This window comes from Conger conger, chromosome 14 (genome assembly GCF_963514075.1).
Source record: "Conger conger chromosome 14, fConCon1.1, whole genome shotgun sequence".
Lineage (NCBI taxonomy): Eukaryota > Metazoa > Chordata > Actinopteri > Anguilliformes > Congridae > Conger > Conger conger.
The window spans coordinates 3,273,299-3,292,957 of record NC_083773.1 but is presented as its reverse complement, the minus strand read 5'-3'; the positions used below and the strand labels follow the sequence as shown (position 1 = coordinate 3,292,957).

At 46.0% G+C, this 19,659-nt stretch overlaps 4 protein-coding genes across 4 annotated transcripts in view; all 4 read right to left on the bottom strand.

The window, feature by feature from the left end:
* Positions 1–1,017: 1,017 nt before the first annotated feature.
* On the bottom strand, positions 1,018–3,667 carry LOC133110375 (putative RNA-binding protein 15B). Its single transcript, XM_061220433.1, has one exon. It carries the CDS (start codon positions 3,451–3,453, stop codon positions 1,018–1,020), a length of 2,436 nt encoding a protein of 811 aa, XP_061076417.1. The 5' UTR covers positions 3,454–3,667.
* A 1,899-nt stretch (positions 3,668–5,566) lies between these two features.
* On the bottom strand, positions 5,567–7,773 carry LOC133110385 (mesencephalic astrocyte-derived neurotrophic factor-like). The gene is made up of 4 exons (XM_061220448.1): positions 7,588–7,773; positions 7,017–7,144; positions 6,540–6,681; positions 5,567–5,757 (listed from the first exon to the last, which is right to left on the bottom strand). The coding sequence occupies exons 1-4, from the start codon at positions 7,769–7,771 to the stop codon at positions 5,573–5,575; spliced, it is 639 nt and encodes a 212-aa protein (XP_061076432.1). The 5' UTR covers positions 7,772–7,773; the 3' UTR covers positions 5,567–5,572.
* A 989-nt stretch (positions 7,774–8,762) lies between these two features.
* slc25a20 (solute carrier family 25 member 20) lies at positions 8,763–15,240 on the bottom strand. The gene is made up of 9 exons (XM_061220446.1): positions 14,799–15,240; positions 13,889–13,981; positions 13,189–13,316; positions 12,506–12,596; positions 12,171–12,288; positions 11,464–11,536; positions 11,236–11,345; positions 10,627–10,751; positions 8,763–9,618 (listed from the first exon to the last, which is right to left on the bottom strand). Exons 1-9 carry the CDS (start codon positions 14,901–14,903, stop codon positions 9,556–9,558), a joined length of 906 nt encoding a protein of 301 aa, XP_061076430.1. The 5' UTR covers positions 14,904–15,240; the 3' UTR covers positions 8,763–9,555.
* Positions 15,241–17,723: 2,483 nt separating this feature from the next.
* LOC133110073 (NCK-interacting protein with SH3 domain-like) overlaps positions 17,724–19,659 on the bottom strand; it is a 14,515-nt gene continuing 12,579 nt past the window's right edge. The window contains exons 8-9 of the mRNA XM_061219943.1: positions 18,994–19,211; positions 17,724–18,563 (exon numbers count right to left, since the gene is read on the bottom strand). Of these exons, the coding sequence (XP_061075927.1) occupies positions 18,387–18,563; positions 18,994–19,211 (395 nt within the window). The 3' untranslated portion in view covers positions 17,724–18,386. The remainder of the gene's footprint in view (positions 18,564–18,993; positions 19,212–19,659) is intronic.

Sequence of the window (19,659 nt, the reverse complement as noted above, 5' to 3'; positions counted from 1 at the left end):
CAAAATTAACCCAAGACTCGCGCATCACGTTTACCTTACAATGTACAGAAATTCATACTGACAACAGTCTTCTGGCTTTACAATATTCAAAAGTCCAAAACTGTCAGGATTCCACATGTATTGTAGTGTAACAGTACCATTCATGTAGTTATTCTCTGTAATGAAACAGAATTCACCCGCAGCAGGGCACTATATTTTCGAAGTATTTGCACCAGAAAATTAAATGTTTGCGAACAGGAAAAATGACTAAATAATAACGAAGAGCAGATGTGCTCCTTGTAAAAAATGTAGTGTAGGGACATGGGCAACACAGGGGAATCGGAGAATTACAATAATTGACACTTGCAATAATAAGCAAGTAGGTGAGCAGTACGGAGGTAATTATGGTCAAACCTATCCTCAAACTACACTTCACCCATTTAAATAACTGAGAAATACAAAAATATCACACTCTGCTTGACAGACCCATCATACCTGCAGTCATAACCTTTTTTCTTTTAACACATTCCTTTTGTCTTGAAAACATAAAAGGCATTGAACGCCATTCAATCTAAAAATGCACGAGACTGCAGCTGAAACACACCGCTTTTAAGGAAGGACAAAAATAAAACAAAAAATAAAAAAGACAAAAAAAAATAATCAACTTTCACACATCAGTGAAATGTTCATCCATTAAACTGGACAATTAGGAAGAGGGATCAAAAATCAGTTTTCTTCCTGCCTGAAACAGTGGGGGGGAGGGGAGATTGCCATAGTGTTAACAACATTAACTTGGGTAGTGCTGTTATATAGCTAGATTTTTCTTAGAGTACAAAAGACTACCTACTGTATTTACTGTGCAGGTTCAAAATAAAATACAACTGATCAATATCATAAAGCCTGATTTTAAGAATGCCCTCCCGTAACAGTCCTAAACCTGCGTGTTTGTTCGGGCAAAAAACGTAGCAGCACTTGCAGGACCCTCCCCGCTCTAGCCAAACTCCGGGACGTGCACCCCCTCACCCCCACATACCCCCCTCAGACCAAGTCTTTCACAATGACGATCACCAGGTGCTCCTCCTCCAGTTTACCCAGAGTCCTCAGCGCCGGCTGCAGGTACAGCCGGGAGAAGTCGCAGGGCGGGAAGGCGTACAGGGTGGCCCCCGTCTCGTGCTCCTTAGCGCCCCCCAGGGGCAGGCTGATGACGCCGGCCGCCTGCTTGGTCCTGAGGTAGGTGACCAGGTTGCGCAGCAGCCTCCTCTGCAGGCCCGGTTGGGGAGGGGGCGCCTCGCGGTCGAAGGGCCCCTGCACGGCCAGCAGGACGGCGTAGCCCTCCGCCCCGCCCAGCCGGATCCTCCGCGTCACCTCGTCCAGCTTGGACTGGTCCATGCGCAGGCGCTGGGCGATCTTCAGCTGGCCCGCCCCGCCCGCCGGGGCCTGCTCGTCCCTCAGCACCGCCCGCAGGAAGCCGGGCCCCCCCTCCAGCATGTGCATGTTCGTGGGGAACCAGCTGTTCTTCAGCACCAGGGGCCCCTGCCACACGCGCGTCAGGGTCTGGGCGTACTCGGACAGGGTGCTGGGCTTCCTGCCGCCGTCGGCCTGGGGCCTCTCCCCGCGCTCCGGCGGGCCCTCGTCCTCCTCCGGGCCCTGCGGGTCGCCGTGGTTGCGATGGGGCTCGTGCGGGGCGTCCTCGGGGCGCGACGGGGCGGGCGGGGCGGGGGGCTCGGCGGGCGGGTCCCCGGCTCTGGCCCGCGGTCGGCCGGGGCTGCAGTCCGGAGACGGGGGCGAGGACGGGCCCGGCCCGCGCCCTTTGACCCGGCCCCGGTCCCGGTCCGGGAGCGGCCGGTCGCCCGACAGGCTGCGGCGTTTCCGGCGCTCCTCGCGCTCCTTCCCGCGGCGCTCCCGGCTCCCCCGGCGTTCCCGGCTCGGGCTCCGGCCCCGGCGCTCCAGGCTCTTCGACGGGCTGGGCCAGTCCCGGTCCGCCAGGGCGCGCTCCCGGTCCCGCTCACGCTCGGTGAACGGGCCCCGGGCGGGGCTGCGTTCCCGCGGGGGCCGGGGCTCCCGGTCGAGGCCGCGGTGGGCGTAGGCCTCGGGCGGCAGGTCGTAGTCCGGGGGCGGGGGCCCGGCCGGGGGCAGCGGGGCCGGGGGGTTGGCGAAGTCGACGCGGAGCCGGCGCTCCGGGCCGCCCAGCGGGAAGCCGCGCATCTGCGCGCAGGCGGCCTGCGCCGCGTCCAGGCTCTCGTACTGCACGTAGGCGAAGCTGTCGCCCTTGGCGTAGTCCACCGTGCGGATGCTGCCGAAGCGGTCGAACTCGCGGGCCAGCGCCGCCAGCGACGTGCCGGGGCCCAGGCCGCCCACCCACAGCCGCGTGGTGGGGTTGGCCTTGCCGTAGCCGATCTTCACCGGGTTGCCGCCGACCATGCGCCCCTGCATGGCCACCTTGGCCCGGTGCGCCATGTCCAGGTTCTGGAACTTGAGGAAGGCGTAGGCCCCGCCCTGGCCGCGCGCCGGCCGCTTGATGATCACCTCCTCGATGACGCCGTACTTGTCGAAGCTCCGCCGGAGCTCCGCCTCGGACACGTTGTGGTCGAGGTTGCCGATGAACAAGTTCCGGGTCGCCCTCTGGTCGTCCTCAGGCTTCAAGTCGTCCTCTGGAGACGGCTGATACGTGTGGCCCCGCCCCTTTTCCTCTAACAAGCTATAGTAGTCCAACACCCTCTCCCGTTCCCGGTTCACCCCTAGTCCCTCAACGGCATAATGCCGGGCTCGAAGGTCTCTGATGCTGCTGGCCCCCGGGCCGGGAGAAAGGGACCGTTGCCGGTACTGGTAAACGCCGAGCGCAGGCACGTATCCCACGTCGGGCGGCGTGCAGCTACGGCGTCTGAGGTACATGGGTTCAACTTTCAGGGGACGGTCGTACAGCACTAACCTGGCTTTGGAGTGGCGCGCTTCTTTCGCGTCGTCGGGATGCCTGAAATTCACGTAGGCGACGCGACCCAGCTCTGGAGTGTGGGAGAGCTTGACGCTGACATTTCCGAACTTTTTGAACTCGTGAAACAGTCCATCTTCCACGTGTTCGTCGGGTAGCTGCGAGCCCAGGTTGCTAATGATTAAAGTTTTGTACTCCAGGCTGCCGACGCGGGTGTTGATTTCTGCAGCAGCTTTGCTTGTTTTGGGCAGTACTGCGGTAGTCCTCAGCGAGGGGCGTCCGATGAGCGTGAGGTCGTGGTGGTGTTGCCGGTGGTGAAGCTGTCCGACTGCAGGTCGCTCCTCCCTTGGCCGGGGTTTTTCACGTTCTCTACTCCGGCTGCGCACCTGGTGCTTGTAATAATTTCGGCTGTCGGCAAACAGTGCAGCCAGTGGCGTGGGCGGACCGTCATCCCTGCGACTCACATCTCGGTCTCGTTCTCTCTCCCGTATACGTTTCGCGATTCCTCTTGCAGGGCTCGATTCCCGTTCGGCCTGTCTCTTCATCTCTTTTTTTTAATGATGCTCAAACTTTTTTGCTTGCGCCTGCAAAAAGGGTCCGTTTTCTAAACAAATGCTGGCTGTCTCTGTCGGCGTTGCACATAAACGATGCGATGAATCAAACCGAAACATGCATGTGCGTCGCAACACGTTTTAAAAACATATATTTAAAATATAAAGTGAGAAAACATGTAATCACATAAACACTAGAGATCCTGTATCTAGGCCGCCATCTTGGACAATAGGAATGTGCGCGCTCCTCCAGTGGGAGGAGCTTGCGTCAACGTGTTCAGAGGCTAGTGACGTCACGCGCAATGTAACAAAAACAATAGTAACAGGAATGTACTAGGAAAAAATATTGATAGGATGCTTTTGGATTTTATCTGGAAAAAACTTTATATATAAAATGATTATATATTATATTAGAAGTCACTAGACCATTTTGATTCATCAAAATTAAATGTAAAAACAGTGATAATGATGAAATAAGAGCTAAAATATCTGACATTAAACTGGTGCAATCAGATATCCCAGTTAATTATGCAGCCGCAATACTTTGTACAGAAGCGCAGTGAATTTTCCCAGATGCAGCCAGCAAAGTACTAACATGATCAGAGACATAAAAAAGCCATTCATGGACATACACCGTAAATTTTATTTTTCTTGTTTGAGGCTGGGAGTGATTAGCTGCTAGTTTTATGAAATATCTATAAGACATATGTGTGCAATAATGGTTAATTAGTACAATGAAGTGAGTCTTAATTTCAGGGGAGACAGTAAGACTTAGTTTGATATCAAAGAATGATAATCTTTGGCAATTTGGCTGCTTGCTAATTAAGAATTAAGAAATAAGACCTATCCAAATAAATAAACATTTGCCCATGTTCTGTATTGGCTTATAAGGATCATACCACTCATGCTAAAATAAGGAGCTCGTAATTACAATACATCTATTTGTGGCTGACAATAGACTCCCATGTGGTCATTTGGTGTGCTTTTTGGTCAGGTTCATTCGAGGAAGTACAAAACAAATTATTCAGGGCAAAGAGAATTTCAGGACAAGCTACATCTTTATGAATATATTCAACCTTCTCTGTGTTCTTACAAAGCAGAATTTATAAGACAGAGATTGTATATTTGTGCCACATTAAAAACACATGCAGTAATGTAATGAAAGAGTTGAAATTCAAAGTTTCCTGAGATTACTCATTTTACTGTCAATTTTCAATAACGAATCACATCTCAAAGCAAAATCCACACATTAGCATTGAAAATACATTTTGCTGCCAATACAGATTTTAACAGTAGTTTTCCTATTTAAATATAAATCGTATTTGTATTTTAATTTGTACATCACTGCATCCAAGGAGAAATTCATTTTGAAATGGTTAGGCATATGAAATGAGTTTTTCAGTGAAACATTTACTGGACCAAACACTTAAAAGTCAATTTACTGAAGGGAATGACAATATGCCAGTATTCCTCAATTAAATTCAAACAGTAGCTTAGTCTAATAAGTCTGTGCCAATCTGTTGTCGACACAATTAAATACAAATCAATAAAGCCCTTTCCTTACAGTACATCAACAGAACATAATTAAAATATTATTTAACGAGTGTTTAAATTGTCACAACACAGCACCCAAACAGTACATTCTGAATTGAACAACCAAAAATGGTATGCACTTCCAATACCCATACTATTAAATACAATAACAATTAAAATAAATATTACTGTACATTTCTTTCAATTGCATATGTAGTTATGCAGGTCAAATTGTTCATGTGATCTTATTTATATACATTTTATATGACCAGGTACATGAAATTATGAGACAAAACAGTACATTACTGAAAGAAATTATCATTTTCTGTCAGTCACAGAAAAGTATTTCCATAGGATTCAAAAAAGTATTATAGCACACATCAGCAAGACATCTCATAAAATAAATAAAAGTCTCAACCGCAGTATCCAGAAGGTCTTACTCAGAAGATCTTCTGTCCATTTACACATTTCTTTACACAATTAAAAAAAAGGCTATCCCTCTTTTTCAGAAGCTCAGGTAGTTAGTCAGTTATCAGAAGGTTCACACAGCATCAAAAGTCAAAATACACCCCCACAGCAATCAGAGTTCTGTGTGCATCTTGGCTGCATTGGGGGTGTACTTTGGCATGAGCTCGTTGATCTTTCGGATGAAGTCCGACTTCTCTGCACAGCCTTTACACACCTCTCCCCACTCCTCCAGAATCTTCTTCAGATCCTTCACCTTCAGCTTCTTCAAGTCCGCAATGTTCAAGTCCACTTGTCTGTCTGGAGAGAGAGAGAGACAAAGCCAAGTTTAATTAATCCAAAGACTCACTCGATACACTGTTCCAATGACCGTACACATCTTAACTACAGGAGGTCCCGGTTCGTAACAGGTGTTCCTGAGGTAGGTGTTGTTGGTAACACCACTGCTATGGTGTTGTACTTACATCTGGTAGTGAATCTTCAATACATATAATAATTGGAATGGTTCAGATTCAATGGTAGGGAGATAAAGTGTTAAGTATGAAAACTAGGGAGCTGAGCATATAGAGCATTTGAAATCTGCCACAAACATTCCTGGGATAACCGACCAGCTGAAAAGAATAGATAAGACTTTAATTCTTACCATACAATGGGATGCAAATCCTTGAATTATTCTCTAACCTTTATTCATATTTTTGCAGCACAATGAATCATAATTTGAACATCTAATGCATGTATGCAGTCTGCAAACAAACTGTACCTCCTCTACCCTAACCAATCGGGTCTAAAGTCCACTCTACGGAGAGTGTTCCCACAGTCACAGAAACTCTTCAGTCAGCAAGAGCTCGGAGCTCCCTCCACTCCACCTTCATCCTTCTGGACTCATCTCCTGCGTTCATATCCTCAAACACTGGGTCCTTCTCTTATCTCTTGCAGAAACAGACCTTTCAGACCTTGCACTGACATGGTTTGATACATATCTTGCTTGAACAATCCTACCAAACTGCTGAATGCTTTCAGACACTGATGAAAACTCAGATAGCGGGGTCAACAGTTTAAAAGGCAAATAGGCTTTGACTCACCATATTTAAGCTCACAGATCTGAGTGTCCTTCTTCTTTAGCTTCTCGCACACCTTTCCCACTGGCACGTGGGAGCTCAAAGGTTTGGAGACTTCGTTTATTATTTTGGTGGCCGCATCAGCAGTTGCGCCCAGGTAGTAACACTGTAAAGACATTTTAAAAGCATGGCATTTGTCACTCCACTCCACAGGTTACTGCATTTCCCCCCCATTTTGTCGGACTTGACAGTTATTGTATTCTTTGCGGTTTTAGATTTTTCTTCTTAATGCTTGTGCAATTAATGTAATCGTTATGTATTAGAAATGTGTATTTTGGTTCTTGCTTAGCATAGTTACTTTCCATCAGTGCGTTAATGGCGCTAAATAATATACTCCCTGGTCTGGGAAAGTTGTTAGTCTCTGGATAAGGGTGTCTAGTTTAATGGTAATTAGTTTAATGGTTTTCAAGATATGACACAACTGCTTTTTTGTAAACTTACCAGCCTGTTCTCCTTCCCCTTGGCATCTTTGCACTTTTTCACTAGCTCCCTCTCAATAGCTGCACTGCTGAATTCCACATTTCTGTCTTTCAGAGACTGATAAAATCTCCCCAGGAAGCTCACACATACTGCAATAGCAACCAAACCGCTGGTTAGCCTACAAGCATTCAGATCAGACTCATTTCACCACCACTTGCTGGTAAAAAAACCTAGAAACTAAGAATGTAGCATACCCAATGCATTCCAACCAACAATTATAGGTGCATGGTTATTTTTAATCCATGTTTGAGTAAACAGATGCATAATGTATCCCCTCAGTGACAGTTGTCAGAACCATAACTGCTGCAACTCTATATCCTTCTATATGGCTGTCAGCCACTCAGCAAGACTATGATAAATAGCCTATAATTTCCTTCTGAATTCTGGGCTTCGATCAGATGCAAATTCTAGTTTGGTGGCTAGCGGAACCTACTGTAGCTACATAGCTATTATCCAAGAGTGAATTAAATAACAATAACCAAGTAGTTAAGGTTTCTCTACAATCTGCACATAATTATAGTGGTAAACTCACCTTCACATTCTGCCTGATTTAATGCGTCGCTACCGCTTGACATCAAACCAAGCAGGAGCGCAACAGATGACACACTTAAACAAAGCATCGTAAACATCAATGATGTATCTACTACGAAGTTATGCGATTGAAACCGGACCGAAGTGGTTTCGCATTCAAATGACCGGTGGTTTTTTGATAACATAACACAACCTCATGAATCAACTTCCTTGTGAAAACCCCGCCCAAGATGCTTCATTGACTAAGGATTGCAGCATCATTCCCGAGTCCCTGAAACAATTGGCCGCTTCACTTCGACTCTCTACAATACTTACCTTGATTGGATAGCTGTAGTTTTCTTCCCGGACCGGCGTCCATTTAGTGCCTTCCAATTGGATAAACTATTAGAAGGCAATGTATTTGTATTTACCTTTACTTTTAGTGAAGTGAAGCCAATCATGCATACTTTAAAGAATAAGATGGACTAGACGCTGGTTAAATCCTTTACAGTTTTCGGTGTCTTACTGCTGATATCAACATCTGTTTTATAGCAGATTGTAAATATAATTTTTCATGCAAGAAGAAAGCATTCAGTGAAAACAGGTTATTGTCCCATAAATTGACGTTACACTATATAAAATCCAAGCTTCACATCATTATTCTGTTAGTCTGACCAAATTAACTTCAGTAGTTAATTTTTACTACTGTTATTAATATTATTATAAAAAGTTGAAAATTATGGCAGATGAGTGTGTTTGGCACTACACGGGGAGATCAGTCAAGTGGAAGATTGGTATTAAATAATTTATTCTAATTAAATAATTTTAACTAAATGCTAGTTATGTCACATCGAGTTCATTTTCTTCCATATTGCTCTGCGCTCACTCAGACAAAAATGCAGCACCTGCAATACGCTCTGGATAAGAGCGTCTGCCAAAATGCCAATAAAATACTTCCCACATTTTCCAGAAAGATAATGTTGTACTCTTCACTTTCTGATCAGGATACCATGTATGTTATGGCTCTCATCATTTTTATGTTGAGCTAAATCTGATCAGGTTTTTCCTGAATGTAAAAAAAATAAAAATTAAATAAAGTCAACAGATGAATAATGCCAGGCCAGATGAGCTCTGTCTCCTTACCAGTGAAGCCCTGACAGCAAACTTTTAAGAAAACACAAAACAAATGCATAGATATTTATGTACATTAGGTCATTTATTTATAAATTATTTAAACATACAGTACAATCAGCATTTACTTGCAATTTGAATCTTCAAGTAAGTCTTTGGGTGACATGTGGGTTAAAATTCTGTTGAACCAAATGGGTCTCGTGATTTTCCTCAGCAAACTACACAATCTGACCGATAGAGATAGACAGGCTCACAATTACCCAGACAAGCTGCATGTGGGAGAGACCCTGCTTCTCCTCTGCAGAAGGCACACACACACACACACACACACACACGTGCGTGCGTGCACACACTCACACACGCTCACACACACACACACAGAAAGGTACTTAGACTGACTGACATTCAGAGAAAAGTAAGGCACATGTTGCAATTCTCTTGATGGCTTTTGAACTAATGCCTTCATTAACAAATAGAACGCTAAAATAGTGAACATTCTAGAACAGTACTGCAGTTGGGTGTACATTTCTGCTGCTTGCTGTGATATGTGGTCTGTGCACAGTCTGTGTGTGTTCGTTCTGGCTCAATTTCACACCCTGGTGTTACTCGATGCGTTTACCGTATGCTACTGAACTACTGCTTGCGTCAGTGCTGTATGTGTTAACTGGCATTGTGAAGGTTGGGAATGTTTGTTAGTTCTACATGTGTGCACCATTTGTGTCTATTTGTGTCAGTGTCATGTGTCTGTACTGTATGTGTGTGTGTGTGTGTGTGTGTGTGTGTGTGTGTGTGTGTGTGCATTGGGTGTCAGTGGTGAATGTGGGTGGCTTCCAGCTCTTCCGTAGAGGTGCACGTGGGATCACAGTTTTGGGAAGGCCCAGTTGAGGAACTTCATGGCAACTTCAAATCCCAGGAAACAGGCCTGAACGGGGGGGAAAAAGGGGGGGGACATCAGGGGCCTGGTCTCCACGGATGTCTGTAGCGCTAAAGCACTGGACTTCAAATGAAATGCCTACTGACAGTGCCATTACTGACCTGGAACAGTGCTTTTGTCGACATAAACAGTCTGTACATGAAAGTGTACGAGCACTGCCATTGATGTGCTAGTGGCGGGTGAGAAAAGTAAGAGTTCTGAGAGTAATGAGCAGTGTGTGACCTGTGTGAGTTATTTGAGCAGTGTATGAGTTGTGTGAGCTGTGTGTGAGCTGTGTGTGAGCTGTGTGTGAGCAGTGTGTGTGAGCTGTGTGTGTGCAGTGTGTGTGAGCTGTGTGTGAGCAGTGTGTGTGAGCTGTGTGTGAGCAGTGTGTGTGAGCTGTGTGTGAGCAGTGTGTGTGAGCTGTGTGTGAGCTGTGTGTGTGAGCTGTGTGTGAGCAGTGTGTGTGAGCAGTGTGTGTGAGCTGTGTGTCAGCTGTGTGTGTGAGCTGTGTGTCAGCTGTGTGTCAGCTGTGTGTCAGCTGTGTGTCAGCTGTGTGTCAGCTGTGTGTGAACAGTGTGTGTGAGCTGTGTGTGAACTGTGTGTGAACAGTGTGTGTCAGCTGTGTGTCAGCTGTGTGTGAGTTATTTGAGCTGTGTGTGAGCTGTGTGTGTGAGCAGTGTGTGAGCTGTGTGTGAGCTGTGTGTGAGCTGTGTGTGAGTTATTTGAGCTGTGTGAGCTGTGTGTGTGAGCAGTGTGTGAGCTGTGTGTGTGAGCAGTGTGTGAGCTGTGTGTGTGAGCAGTGTGTGTGAGCAGTGTGTGAGCTGTGTGTGTGAGCAGTGTGTGAGCTGTGTGTGTGTGAGCTGTGCACAAGTGGATGTGTGATTCACCATGTGTGTGGTAGGTGAAGAATGTGCGTGGAGCATTTTCAGTTTGCGATAGGTGTGTGAGACAGAGAGAGAGAGAGAGAGAGAGAGAGACAGAGAGAGAGAGAGAGAGGTACTTAGAGGTACTAACTGCATTGGCTGGGAATGCCCTCAGCATTACAGCAGTGAAGCCCTTGTACAGAGAGGCCATGCCCTCTTCCCTCAGAAGTTCCCGCAGAACGTCCCGGAAGCCATTGGGATACTTCCCGTCAGGTGCTGCGGACATCACATTTACAGCAAGGGCTCAGCAAAGATGGTGTATGGTACACAGACATTACTCAATGGTACATCAGCGGTGTCCCAACCCGGGAATCTAACCTATGACCTCAAGCTACAAGCCCAATTCCCCCTAATCATTATAGTACAGTGCTACGCTAAACCTGCTCATACCACTACGGACTATACACATCACAAAGCCCAATCATAACCTCGCTCACTGTGATTAACCTGCATGTCGTGTCATGCCTGGTCATAATATTGGGGCTGCTCTTCTGCACCATGCAATTTTACATACAGTAACTGGGCTACTGCAAACATTATTGTACCGCTTAAAGAACAATGTTAGAATACATTAAAATAGCATAATTTTATCATGTAAGAAAATATAGAGTACATATACCGCCCACTCACACTCACACACTCACACACTCACACACTCACACACTCACACACTCACACACTCACACACTCACACACTCACCTGTCTGAAAGCGGGACTTAAGCACATCAGGTGGGATGGCCACAGCCCAGTTGAAGATTCCAGCCATTCCTCCAGCAAACAGAATACTGGGGACACTCAGCTCAGAGGGGCTGTAAAACACACACACACACACACACAGACACAGACACTGTTATTGTTAGAAAACTGAACACTGAGCTCAGAGGAGAAGCAGAACCCACACATGAAACCATGCGCACACACACTGACCTGTGCCCCTCTGGGGTGAGACTGTTCTTCAGCCACTCGTAAGTCATGAAGTACATGCCACTGGCTGGTACGTCTGGAACAGAGAGACGGCCGCCAGTCACACACAGTGGGGTGACACTGGCTCAGGCGGTGAGAGCAGTCGTCTGGCAGTCGGAGGGTTGCCGGTTCGATCCCGCCCTGGGTGTGTCGAAGTGTCCCCGAGCAAGAAACCTAACCCTCAAAATGCTCCTGATGAGCTGGTTGGCATGGCGGCCAATCGCCTCGCATGGCAGCCAATCGCTGTGTGTGTGTGTGAGTGAGTACGTGTGTGAATGGGTGAATGAGAAGCATCAATTGTACAGGACTTTGGTAGCATTAGCCAGGGATTAGCTCCAAAAGGAGCACAGCATTAGCCAGGGAACAGGGCTTATGGGCAGCCATTGTCTGCGGCAGCGCTCATTAGTGAACAGTGTGAGCATTGTACGTCTGATTAAGGCCAGTGTCATTAGGGCAGGTCAGTATCGGAGTGAGTCAGTACCTCTCATTACGGCAGGTCAGTATCGGAGGGTGTCAGTTCTTCTCATTAAGGCAGGTCAGTATCGGAGTGAGTCAGTACCTCTCATTAAGGCAGGTCAGTATCGGAGGGTGTCAGTACCTCTCATTAGGTCAGTATTGGCGTGAGTCAGTACCTCTCATTAAGGCAGGTCAGTATCGGAGTGACTCAGTACCTCTCATCAGGGTGAGGGCAGTTCCCTTGTAGATGCCCCGAATGCCGTTCTGTCTGTACAGCTGTTTCACGCAATCCATTGGCCCAGCATACTTCAGTTCCCCAGAGGCAGACTGGATCTGTACACACACAGCCCCACAACGTTTCCCACACAGTAAAACTCACTCACTCACTCACTCACTCACTCACTCACTCACTCACTCACTCACTCACTCACTCACTCACTCACTCACTCACTCACTCACTCACTCACTCACTCACTCACTCACTCACTCACTCACTCACTCACTCACTCACTCACTCACTCACTCACTCACTCACTCACTCGCATCTCACCTGCAGCAGGCACTTGATTCGCTCCCCAGGAGCCATGATGGCGGTAGTGAAGACCCCTGAGAGCATTCCTGCAGCAAACAGCTGAGGATACCTGAGAGGGAGAACACACACACATCTCAACACACATACACTCAGTGGCCACTTTAGTAGGTAGACCTGTACACACGCTCGTTAATGCAAGTATTTAAATCAGCCAACTGAACTGAATACATAAAAGCATGCATCAAGAGGTTCAGCTGTTGTTCAGACCAAACGTCAGAATGGGTGATGATGGGGAAGGTATGGACGGAGCCAGGTATGGAATTTAGGCAGGAACACCATGGAACCTGTGATGATTGTCATGGGATCTTTAATGACCACAGTGAGTGAAGACCGTGGTTTAACGTCATATCCGAAAGACGGCAACTCCTACAGCACAGTGGATTATTTTACAAGAGGGAAGATCGCCCCCTACTGGCCCACCAACACCACTTCCAGAAGCGACTTAGACTCCCTATCCAAGGACTAACCAAGGCCACATTTGCTTAGCCTTGAGCAGATGCATGACGCATATGCGGTAAGGCTGCTGACTAACAGAGAGTGGTTCCGGAAGTGTAATCACACAAACACGCGTGCGTGCACGCACACACACACACACACACACACACACACACACACACACACACACACACACACACACTCACGTCAGGATATCATCTGGGTGCTTCTGTTGCAGTTTCTTTCCCAGGCCGAAACCAAAGAAGCAGACAGCAAACATTGGTGTGACTCCAATGATGGGAGCAGCCATTCCCTTATACAAGCCCAGAAATCCCTGAGAGAGGGAGGGAGGGAGGGAGGAGGGGGAAAAAATTTAAAATATGTTTTAAATGCTTACAGAGTATATGAAGGCTCCACAAAATTGACTTGTCTAGCCCCATTTTGTTATATATAAGTTTGGGGCCAACTCAGCACAGCTACAATAAAAACATAAGTCTGTACAGCACAACTAAAATATTTCTCCATTGACGATATGAAAAAAAACGTTAAATGTAGTATGTGCCAAAACTCAAGTGCTCAAATCACACACATACATATCTAGAATACGACACATCTAGAATAGCGTACAGCGATTTTGTTGGTTGATAACCCTGCTGTAAAATCCAGCTATGACCATCTAAAAAAAACCCAGCAGCTGCTTCAAAACATAGCCTGAGCTGGTCAAACCATGTTGAGTCTGGAGCTGGTCAACCAGCCACCAGATGTTTTCAAAAACCTAGCTTGAGCTGTCACACATGACAATTTAAACCGCTGAAAATCCCATTAACACACCAGACAGCACGCTCTCCCCATGCATTGATCTCTGAGCCAGCTCTGGCCCTCCCCCGCCCACACACTCTCCCCCACCTCTTTGACAATGGTCTTCTTGAAGCAATCAAAGGTGCCGGAGTACAGAAGAGACTGTCCAGGGGCCGGCTTGGGCTGTGTCTGCAAGCGCACCTGAGAGACAGAAGTGGAATTACATACACACACACACACACACACACACACACACACACACACACACATTATAAGAAATACTCATTTAAACTCCCTCACCCTCTCAGACAGACTCTCACCTGTCACACTCTTAAATCAAACACACTCACCATTTTGTACACCAAGATTTTAAAAGCATTTAATACTTGAATTGTGCACTCTAGGAGTCGGGGTGGGGGTTATGCTTTTTGACTTATGGAATATAGAATTGCCATCAGGACAGAACACAATGTCACCAAATTATTTATTGTCAGTTTACCACACAGTATACGACACTGACAGAAGTTACTGTGTTAAAGGTCGGCGCATCGATTGAACTTTTCTAGCTAGCTAGTTTTGTGTTGTTCCGATTAACTTGTCCTGCATAAAGTAATGACAGTCAGAAAAGTGTCGTGTCCTACCTATACAACTCGCAATGCACAAGTTTTATTTGCGATGCATACTTTTAATAGGATACATCCAACTAACCCTGAGCGAGCCAAGCGGCTAACTGAATGTCTTGAAAAGTTCTAATAGCTAACTGAACAAGCAAGCTGAACTTTCTTTCCGACTTAACAAGCTAGACTGCAAAGTAAATGCAAAGAGCATGGTTAACATAATACCAGCACTAAAGTTAACTTAGCGGACAGCTGTATCTCAGTGTTTAATGTTTCTATTGTTAGCACGCTAGGGCAGACTTAGTAATCAAACGATAAAGACGGAAGTTACATCCTGCAAATGTTTAAGTTAACGTTAAAGACAGCACATCAAACTAGAATGATCTCATTCGGCTAGCTACCTTTATGGTGTCAAGAGGGTGTCCAGCGAGGACCAGACAGACACCACCGAATCCCCCCGCGAAGAAGTTCTTCCCAGGGCTGATAGGTTGCGGTTGTTTAGACATTTTATTTGTTTACGGGATCAACTACAGTTAGAATATCGTTGAGCTAACTCCAAACAACCCTATCGACGGAGCCAGCCAGCTAAGAACGTTTCTGCCGGAGGGGAACTGCGCTGAAATTAACACAACCAGTTTACTGTCACCCTCCAAACAACTACTCGGAGACCTTTCCCCTAAATAGTTACCCGGACTGAATTCAGTGTAACACCTCTCGTTTGTGTGTTTCTCCGTTTACAGTTCGTATCGATATGCCAACAGTTACATTGCAAGTACGCCCAATAGTCATTTGCCAAATTAAATATCTGGTACAACTGGTCGTGACAACAACATATCTAAAATAGCGTACAGCGATTTTGTTGGTTGATAGTCCTGGTGTAAAATCCAGCTGTGAGCAGCTTGAAATACCCGCAGCTGTTTCAAAACATAGCTTGAGCGGTTTTTCTCAGCAGGGAGTCATTTATATCCGATCGTCTCTAGTGCTGAATGAGTAAACTTGAACAATTTCATTTAGATTTAGGAGACTGGGAATTAAATAATAAAACCTCGTCTAATTGATTACGGCAAAATGACATAGCTAATGACAATTTCACAAATCATTCACACAAATTTTATTACATGTTTCAGCCCAGTTCATATAATATGCAAGGCAAAATACATAGCCACTTCGTTATCGTTAAAGTGTTGTTGTTGTTGTGGTTGTTTTTTAACGCTATTCACCTCGTCATGGCAGTCTCCGTTTACATCTCACAGTTTAGAGTGTTTCCTTAATCTGGCCGATCGGAACGCATTTGGAAAATCAGCTTGCTTGACACACTTGTTTGAAGACGTGAACAGCAGGTGGCATGATAATCTCTTTTATGTCATTTAGTCTTGAGATTGATCCCGCTTCTGAAAGATATCGCCATTAGCGAAATGTATCGTTAGCCATTGAATTAGCCAATAGGTTAATTTGTTTTTTTTCACCAATTAACCAATACATATTCATCTCTTCTCCCAATTTTACGATTCCTGAGAGAAGAGTGCCCCCTTACTGGCCCAGTGACACCTCTTCCTGCATCACCTTAGATTCCCCCAGGTCTCTCATCCAAGCCAAGGTTAGCTTCAGAAGTGTGACATCAGAAGGCTCAAATAAATGAATACATAAATTGTGATTGTTGTTGAAGTTATGTATTATTATAGACACAGGACACCTTTCAGGGCTTCAAGCTTCAGCAATCCAGTAGAATGCTACAGGGTGGTGGGACTTCACATATGCCTATTGCATTCATTAAAAAATATGACAATCTTTCAGCAGTAGGCAACATAATTTTAGCCTTGCGCGCATACACAACCGTTGCATCACATTATATTTATAAAGTATTATTTATAATATCTTTGTGAAAAGCATTGTCACACTATCAGTCCTGCAGGCATTGTAAACTCAGTAGTCTTTGACTCTTTCTCCCCCTTAAGCTTCTTCTCGTCCGGCTTGGTCTTGTGTGACGGGACCCGAGAGATGACAACTCCGCTCTAACCCCTGGATCTTAATTGCAGGAACTCCATTCAACACACAGGTATAGTTTAGTGTGGTGCAGTGTGATACGGTGTAGTGGCATATTGTACGGTTTAGGTAATGTCATGTTCTAATGTATGGTATGGTTAAAAATGAGGAGTTTAGAATTTTGGGTTGCGTTTGGGGAACCGCCTAGTGTAGTGTAATTAAATGCGGTTTAGTTTATATATATTCTTCCAATCTGGTGTAGTGTACTTAAATGTAATGGTACTTATGTATATTTTTAGTGAAACGCATTTACATTTAACATACTTTATGTATTTTTAATTGGCGTGGTGAGATATAGAGATGTTAGCACTCACATACATTGCAGCATTGGGGAAGTAAGAGTTTCACAGGAATGGAAAGCTCTCACACCTGGAACCTGTTTCTCCTGCAGGGCAAGACTCAGCTCATCAAGGGCTTATTACAGGCTATGAGTCTGCCCCAGCTCCGGATGGGTGGGGCAGTGTGAGGTGAACACGTCTTAGTGAGTCTGTGTCATTTTATGGGTCTAAAGATATTTGCACATGCACATGAATGCACGCATGGGAGCATGTACCAATGTGTCTGTATAACAGAATGTGGTTACGTATGCTTATAGTGCATTTGTTTGTGCAAGCATGTGTGTATGTGACATCTGTATCCATGTATGTCTAAAATTCAGAGTTTCTATGAGATGAGTGTGTGTGAATCTATACGGAGTATATGTTGATTCTCATAATTAAATGCTCAGCACTCATTTTTATAGGGATACTGTGTTTTCACCAACATGTAGGTGGTCCTGGCGGATAACAGGATAATTCAATTTTTTCCAACCTTGTTTTCATAGTATTTTCCATCATTCCCACCAGTTCTGATACTATTTTACACATTCTGCCTCATTGTCTGGTTTTTGGTTTTTAGAGCCGTCTTATGGAGCGTATGACCTTAAACAAGTCCAGTTTATCTAAACCTCTTATTATGAAGTGCAAGCGAATGTGAAAATTGAAATTTACTGCCAAAATTAAATGCAAAAACAATTCAGTTTCAACTACAGTTTCAAATGACAGTGGTGTCATCTTTATACATCCTAAACCTGTTGCAATGGTTGATTACTCAACTGAATTATTCATACAAACATGTTGTCTCTTCACTTTGATGGCTGCCCATATTTATTTGAACAGGAATACGCAGACAAAGAGTTGTATGTTTGTCTCAAATTGACAGAGGAGGTTCTGGCAATGGGTGATTGGCCATTGCAAATTGGTAGAAAGGGTAAAAAATTTAAGGTAAAATATGAGAATAGGAAATGTTACTTGCATTGTTTATTTCACTTTTGTTTTAAGAAAATACAGTCTGTTATTATTTCAGCCACACACTGTTAAACATACAGTCACTGGGAAAATATACTTTTAGTCGATTAGTCCAAGACTCACATACTAGTGGCGGTTAAGAGGAATTTAGATCTGGAGAATGTGGAAGAACAGCAAGCACGCATGCACGCGCGCACACACACACACATCCATCCAGCCATGCACACACACCTATGTACACACACCGTTTATGGAGAGCAACCGTGCCATGGCAACAATCTTATTGTTTTAGCCAAATTTGTGTGTGTGTGTTTCTGCATGCGTGCAGGAGTACAAGTGCATAAGAGAAATGAGTCAACGTTAGTTGTGTGTGGGAATCCCAAAGTGCGCGTGTTTGCGTATCAGTTAGAGAGAGCGAGAGAGAGAGACAGAGACAGAGAAAGAGTGTGTGTGTGTGTGTGTGTGTGTGTGCGCTTCAGTGAGAGAGAGAAACAGAAAGTGTGCGTGTGTGCATGTCAGTGAGAGAGAGCGAGAGAGAGAGAGACAGAGAAAGAGTGTGTGTATGTGCATGTTTGAGAGAAATACTGAGTGTATGAGGGTGTGTGTGTCAGTCCTGCCGCTGGCAGATATCAGGAAATTCCTTATAGATCTGCTGCACGATCAATCTGTCCATCTGCATGGCCGCCCCCCCCTCCTCCTCCCCCTGCCCGCCCCCTCCTCTCCCTCCGCCAGGATGCGCTGCAGCGCCCTCTGCAGGTCGCCCAGGCGATGACGGTGCTGCACGTAGTCCGTGGTGCGGATGATGGCATGCATGAGGGAGAGATACTCCATACGCAGCTGGAGAGAGAGAGAGAGGGAGAGAGAGGTTGGGAGGGAGGGAGGGAGGGAGAGAGAGGTTGGGAGGGAGGGAGGGAGGGAGAGAGAGGTTGGGAGGGAGGGAGGGAGGGAGGGAGAGGGAGAGAGAGGTTGGGAGGGAGGGAGGGAGGGAGAGGGAGAGAGAGGGAGAGAGAGGGGAGCGGGAGAGGGAGAGGGAGAGAGAGAGGGAGAGAGAGGGAGAGAGAGAGGGAGAGAGGGGTGGAGAGAGGGAGAGGGTGAGAGAGTAAGAGTAAGAGAGAGAGACACAGGCAGGGACAGGAAAAGTTAGGGAAGAGAGGGAGGGAGTGCCAGAAGGAGGAAAATAAAAGAAAAAGGAGAGAGGAGAGATTAGAGATAATAAACACAGAATGAAAAGCACTGAAAAGCCTCTCGCCCCAGCGACCTGCCTCACCTTGTCCCCGGGGGAGAGGTCAGAGATCTGCCGCACCGCGATGTCAATCATCACCATCATATCGGTGTGGTAGAAGATTTGGGCGGAGTCTTCGCTGGCGAAGAGGTCCTGCAGAAACTTCAGCACGGCGTGAGGGGCGGGCGGGGCGTGGTTAAACATGCAAACTGGGTCAACTGCAGAGGGAGAGAGTTCAGTGCTAAAGAGACACTTTGACGGACCTATAATAACCAGAGAATCATTTCAATTCAACAGGTTGCAGAGACAGGACAGATGCAGAGAAGGGCAGATGACAGACAGGAAGTGAACAGAGAAAGGAGCTCATTCCAGTCCCTTATTTTATCCTTCCTTGTCTTCTTCGCCCGACCCGGAAATTGATTATAAAAATAAAAAATAAAAAATAAAAAATAATAATAATAATAAGCACATTCCAACCCATTATATGTTCCTTTATAAGGAGCTAGGAGGCTCCAGAAAATGTCTTGAGCAAGGAAACAGGAGTGCATCCTTTTTGCGGAAGCGTTTTTCAGGAATGGGCGATGTATAAACAATCGACCTGTGAGATCCACCTGTCCCCCATCTGCCACACACGTCTGTAACCGACGTGTGGCTTCACACTGACGTGTGAGGGAGAGAGAACATTCCGCTCGCCCAACTCCTGCCCTCCAT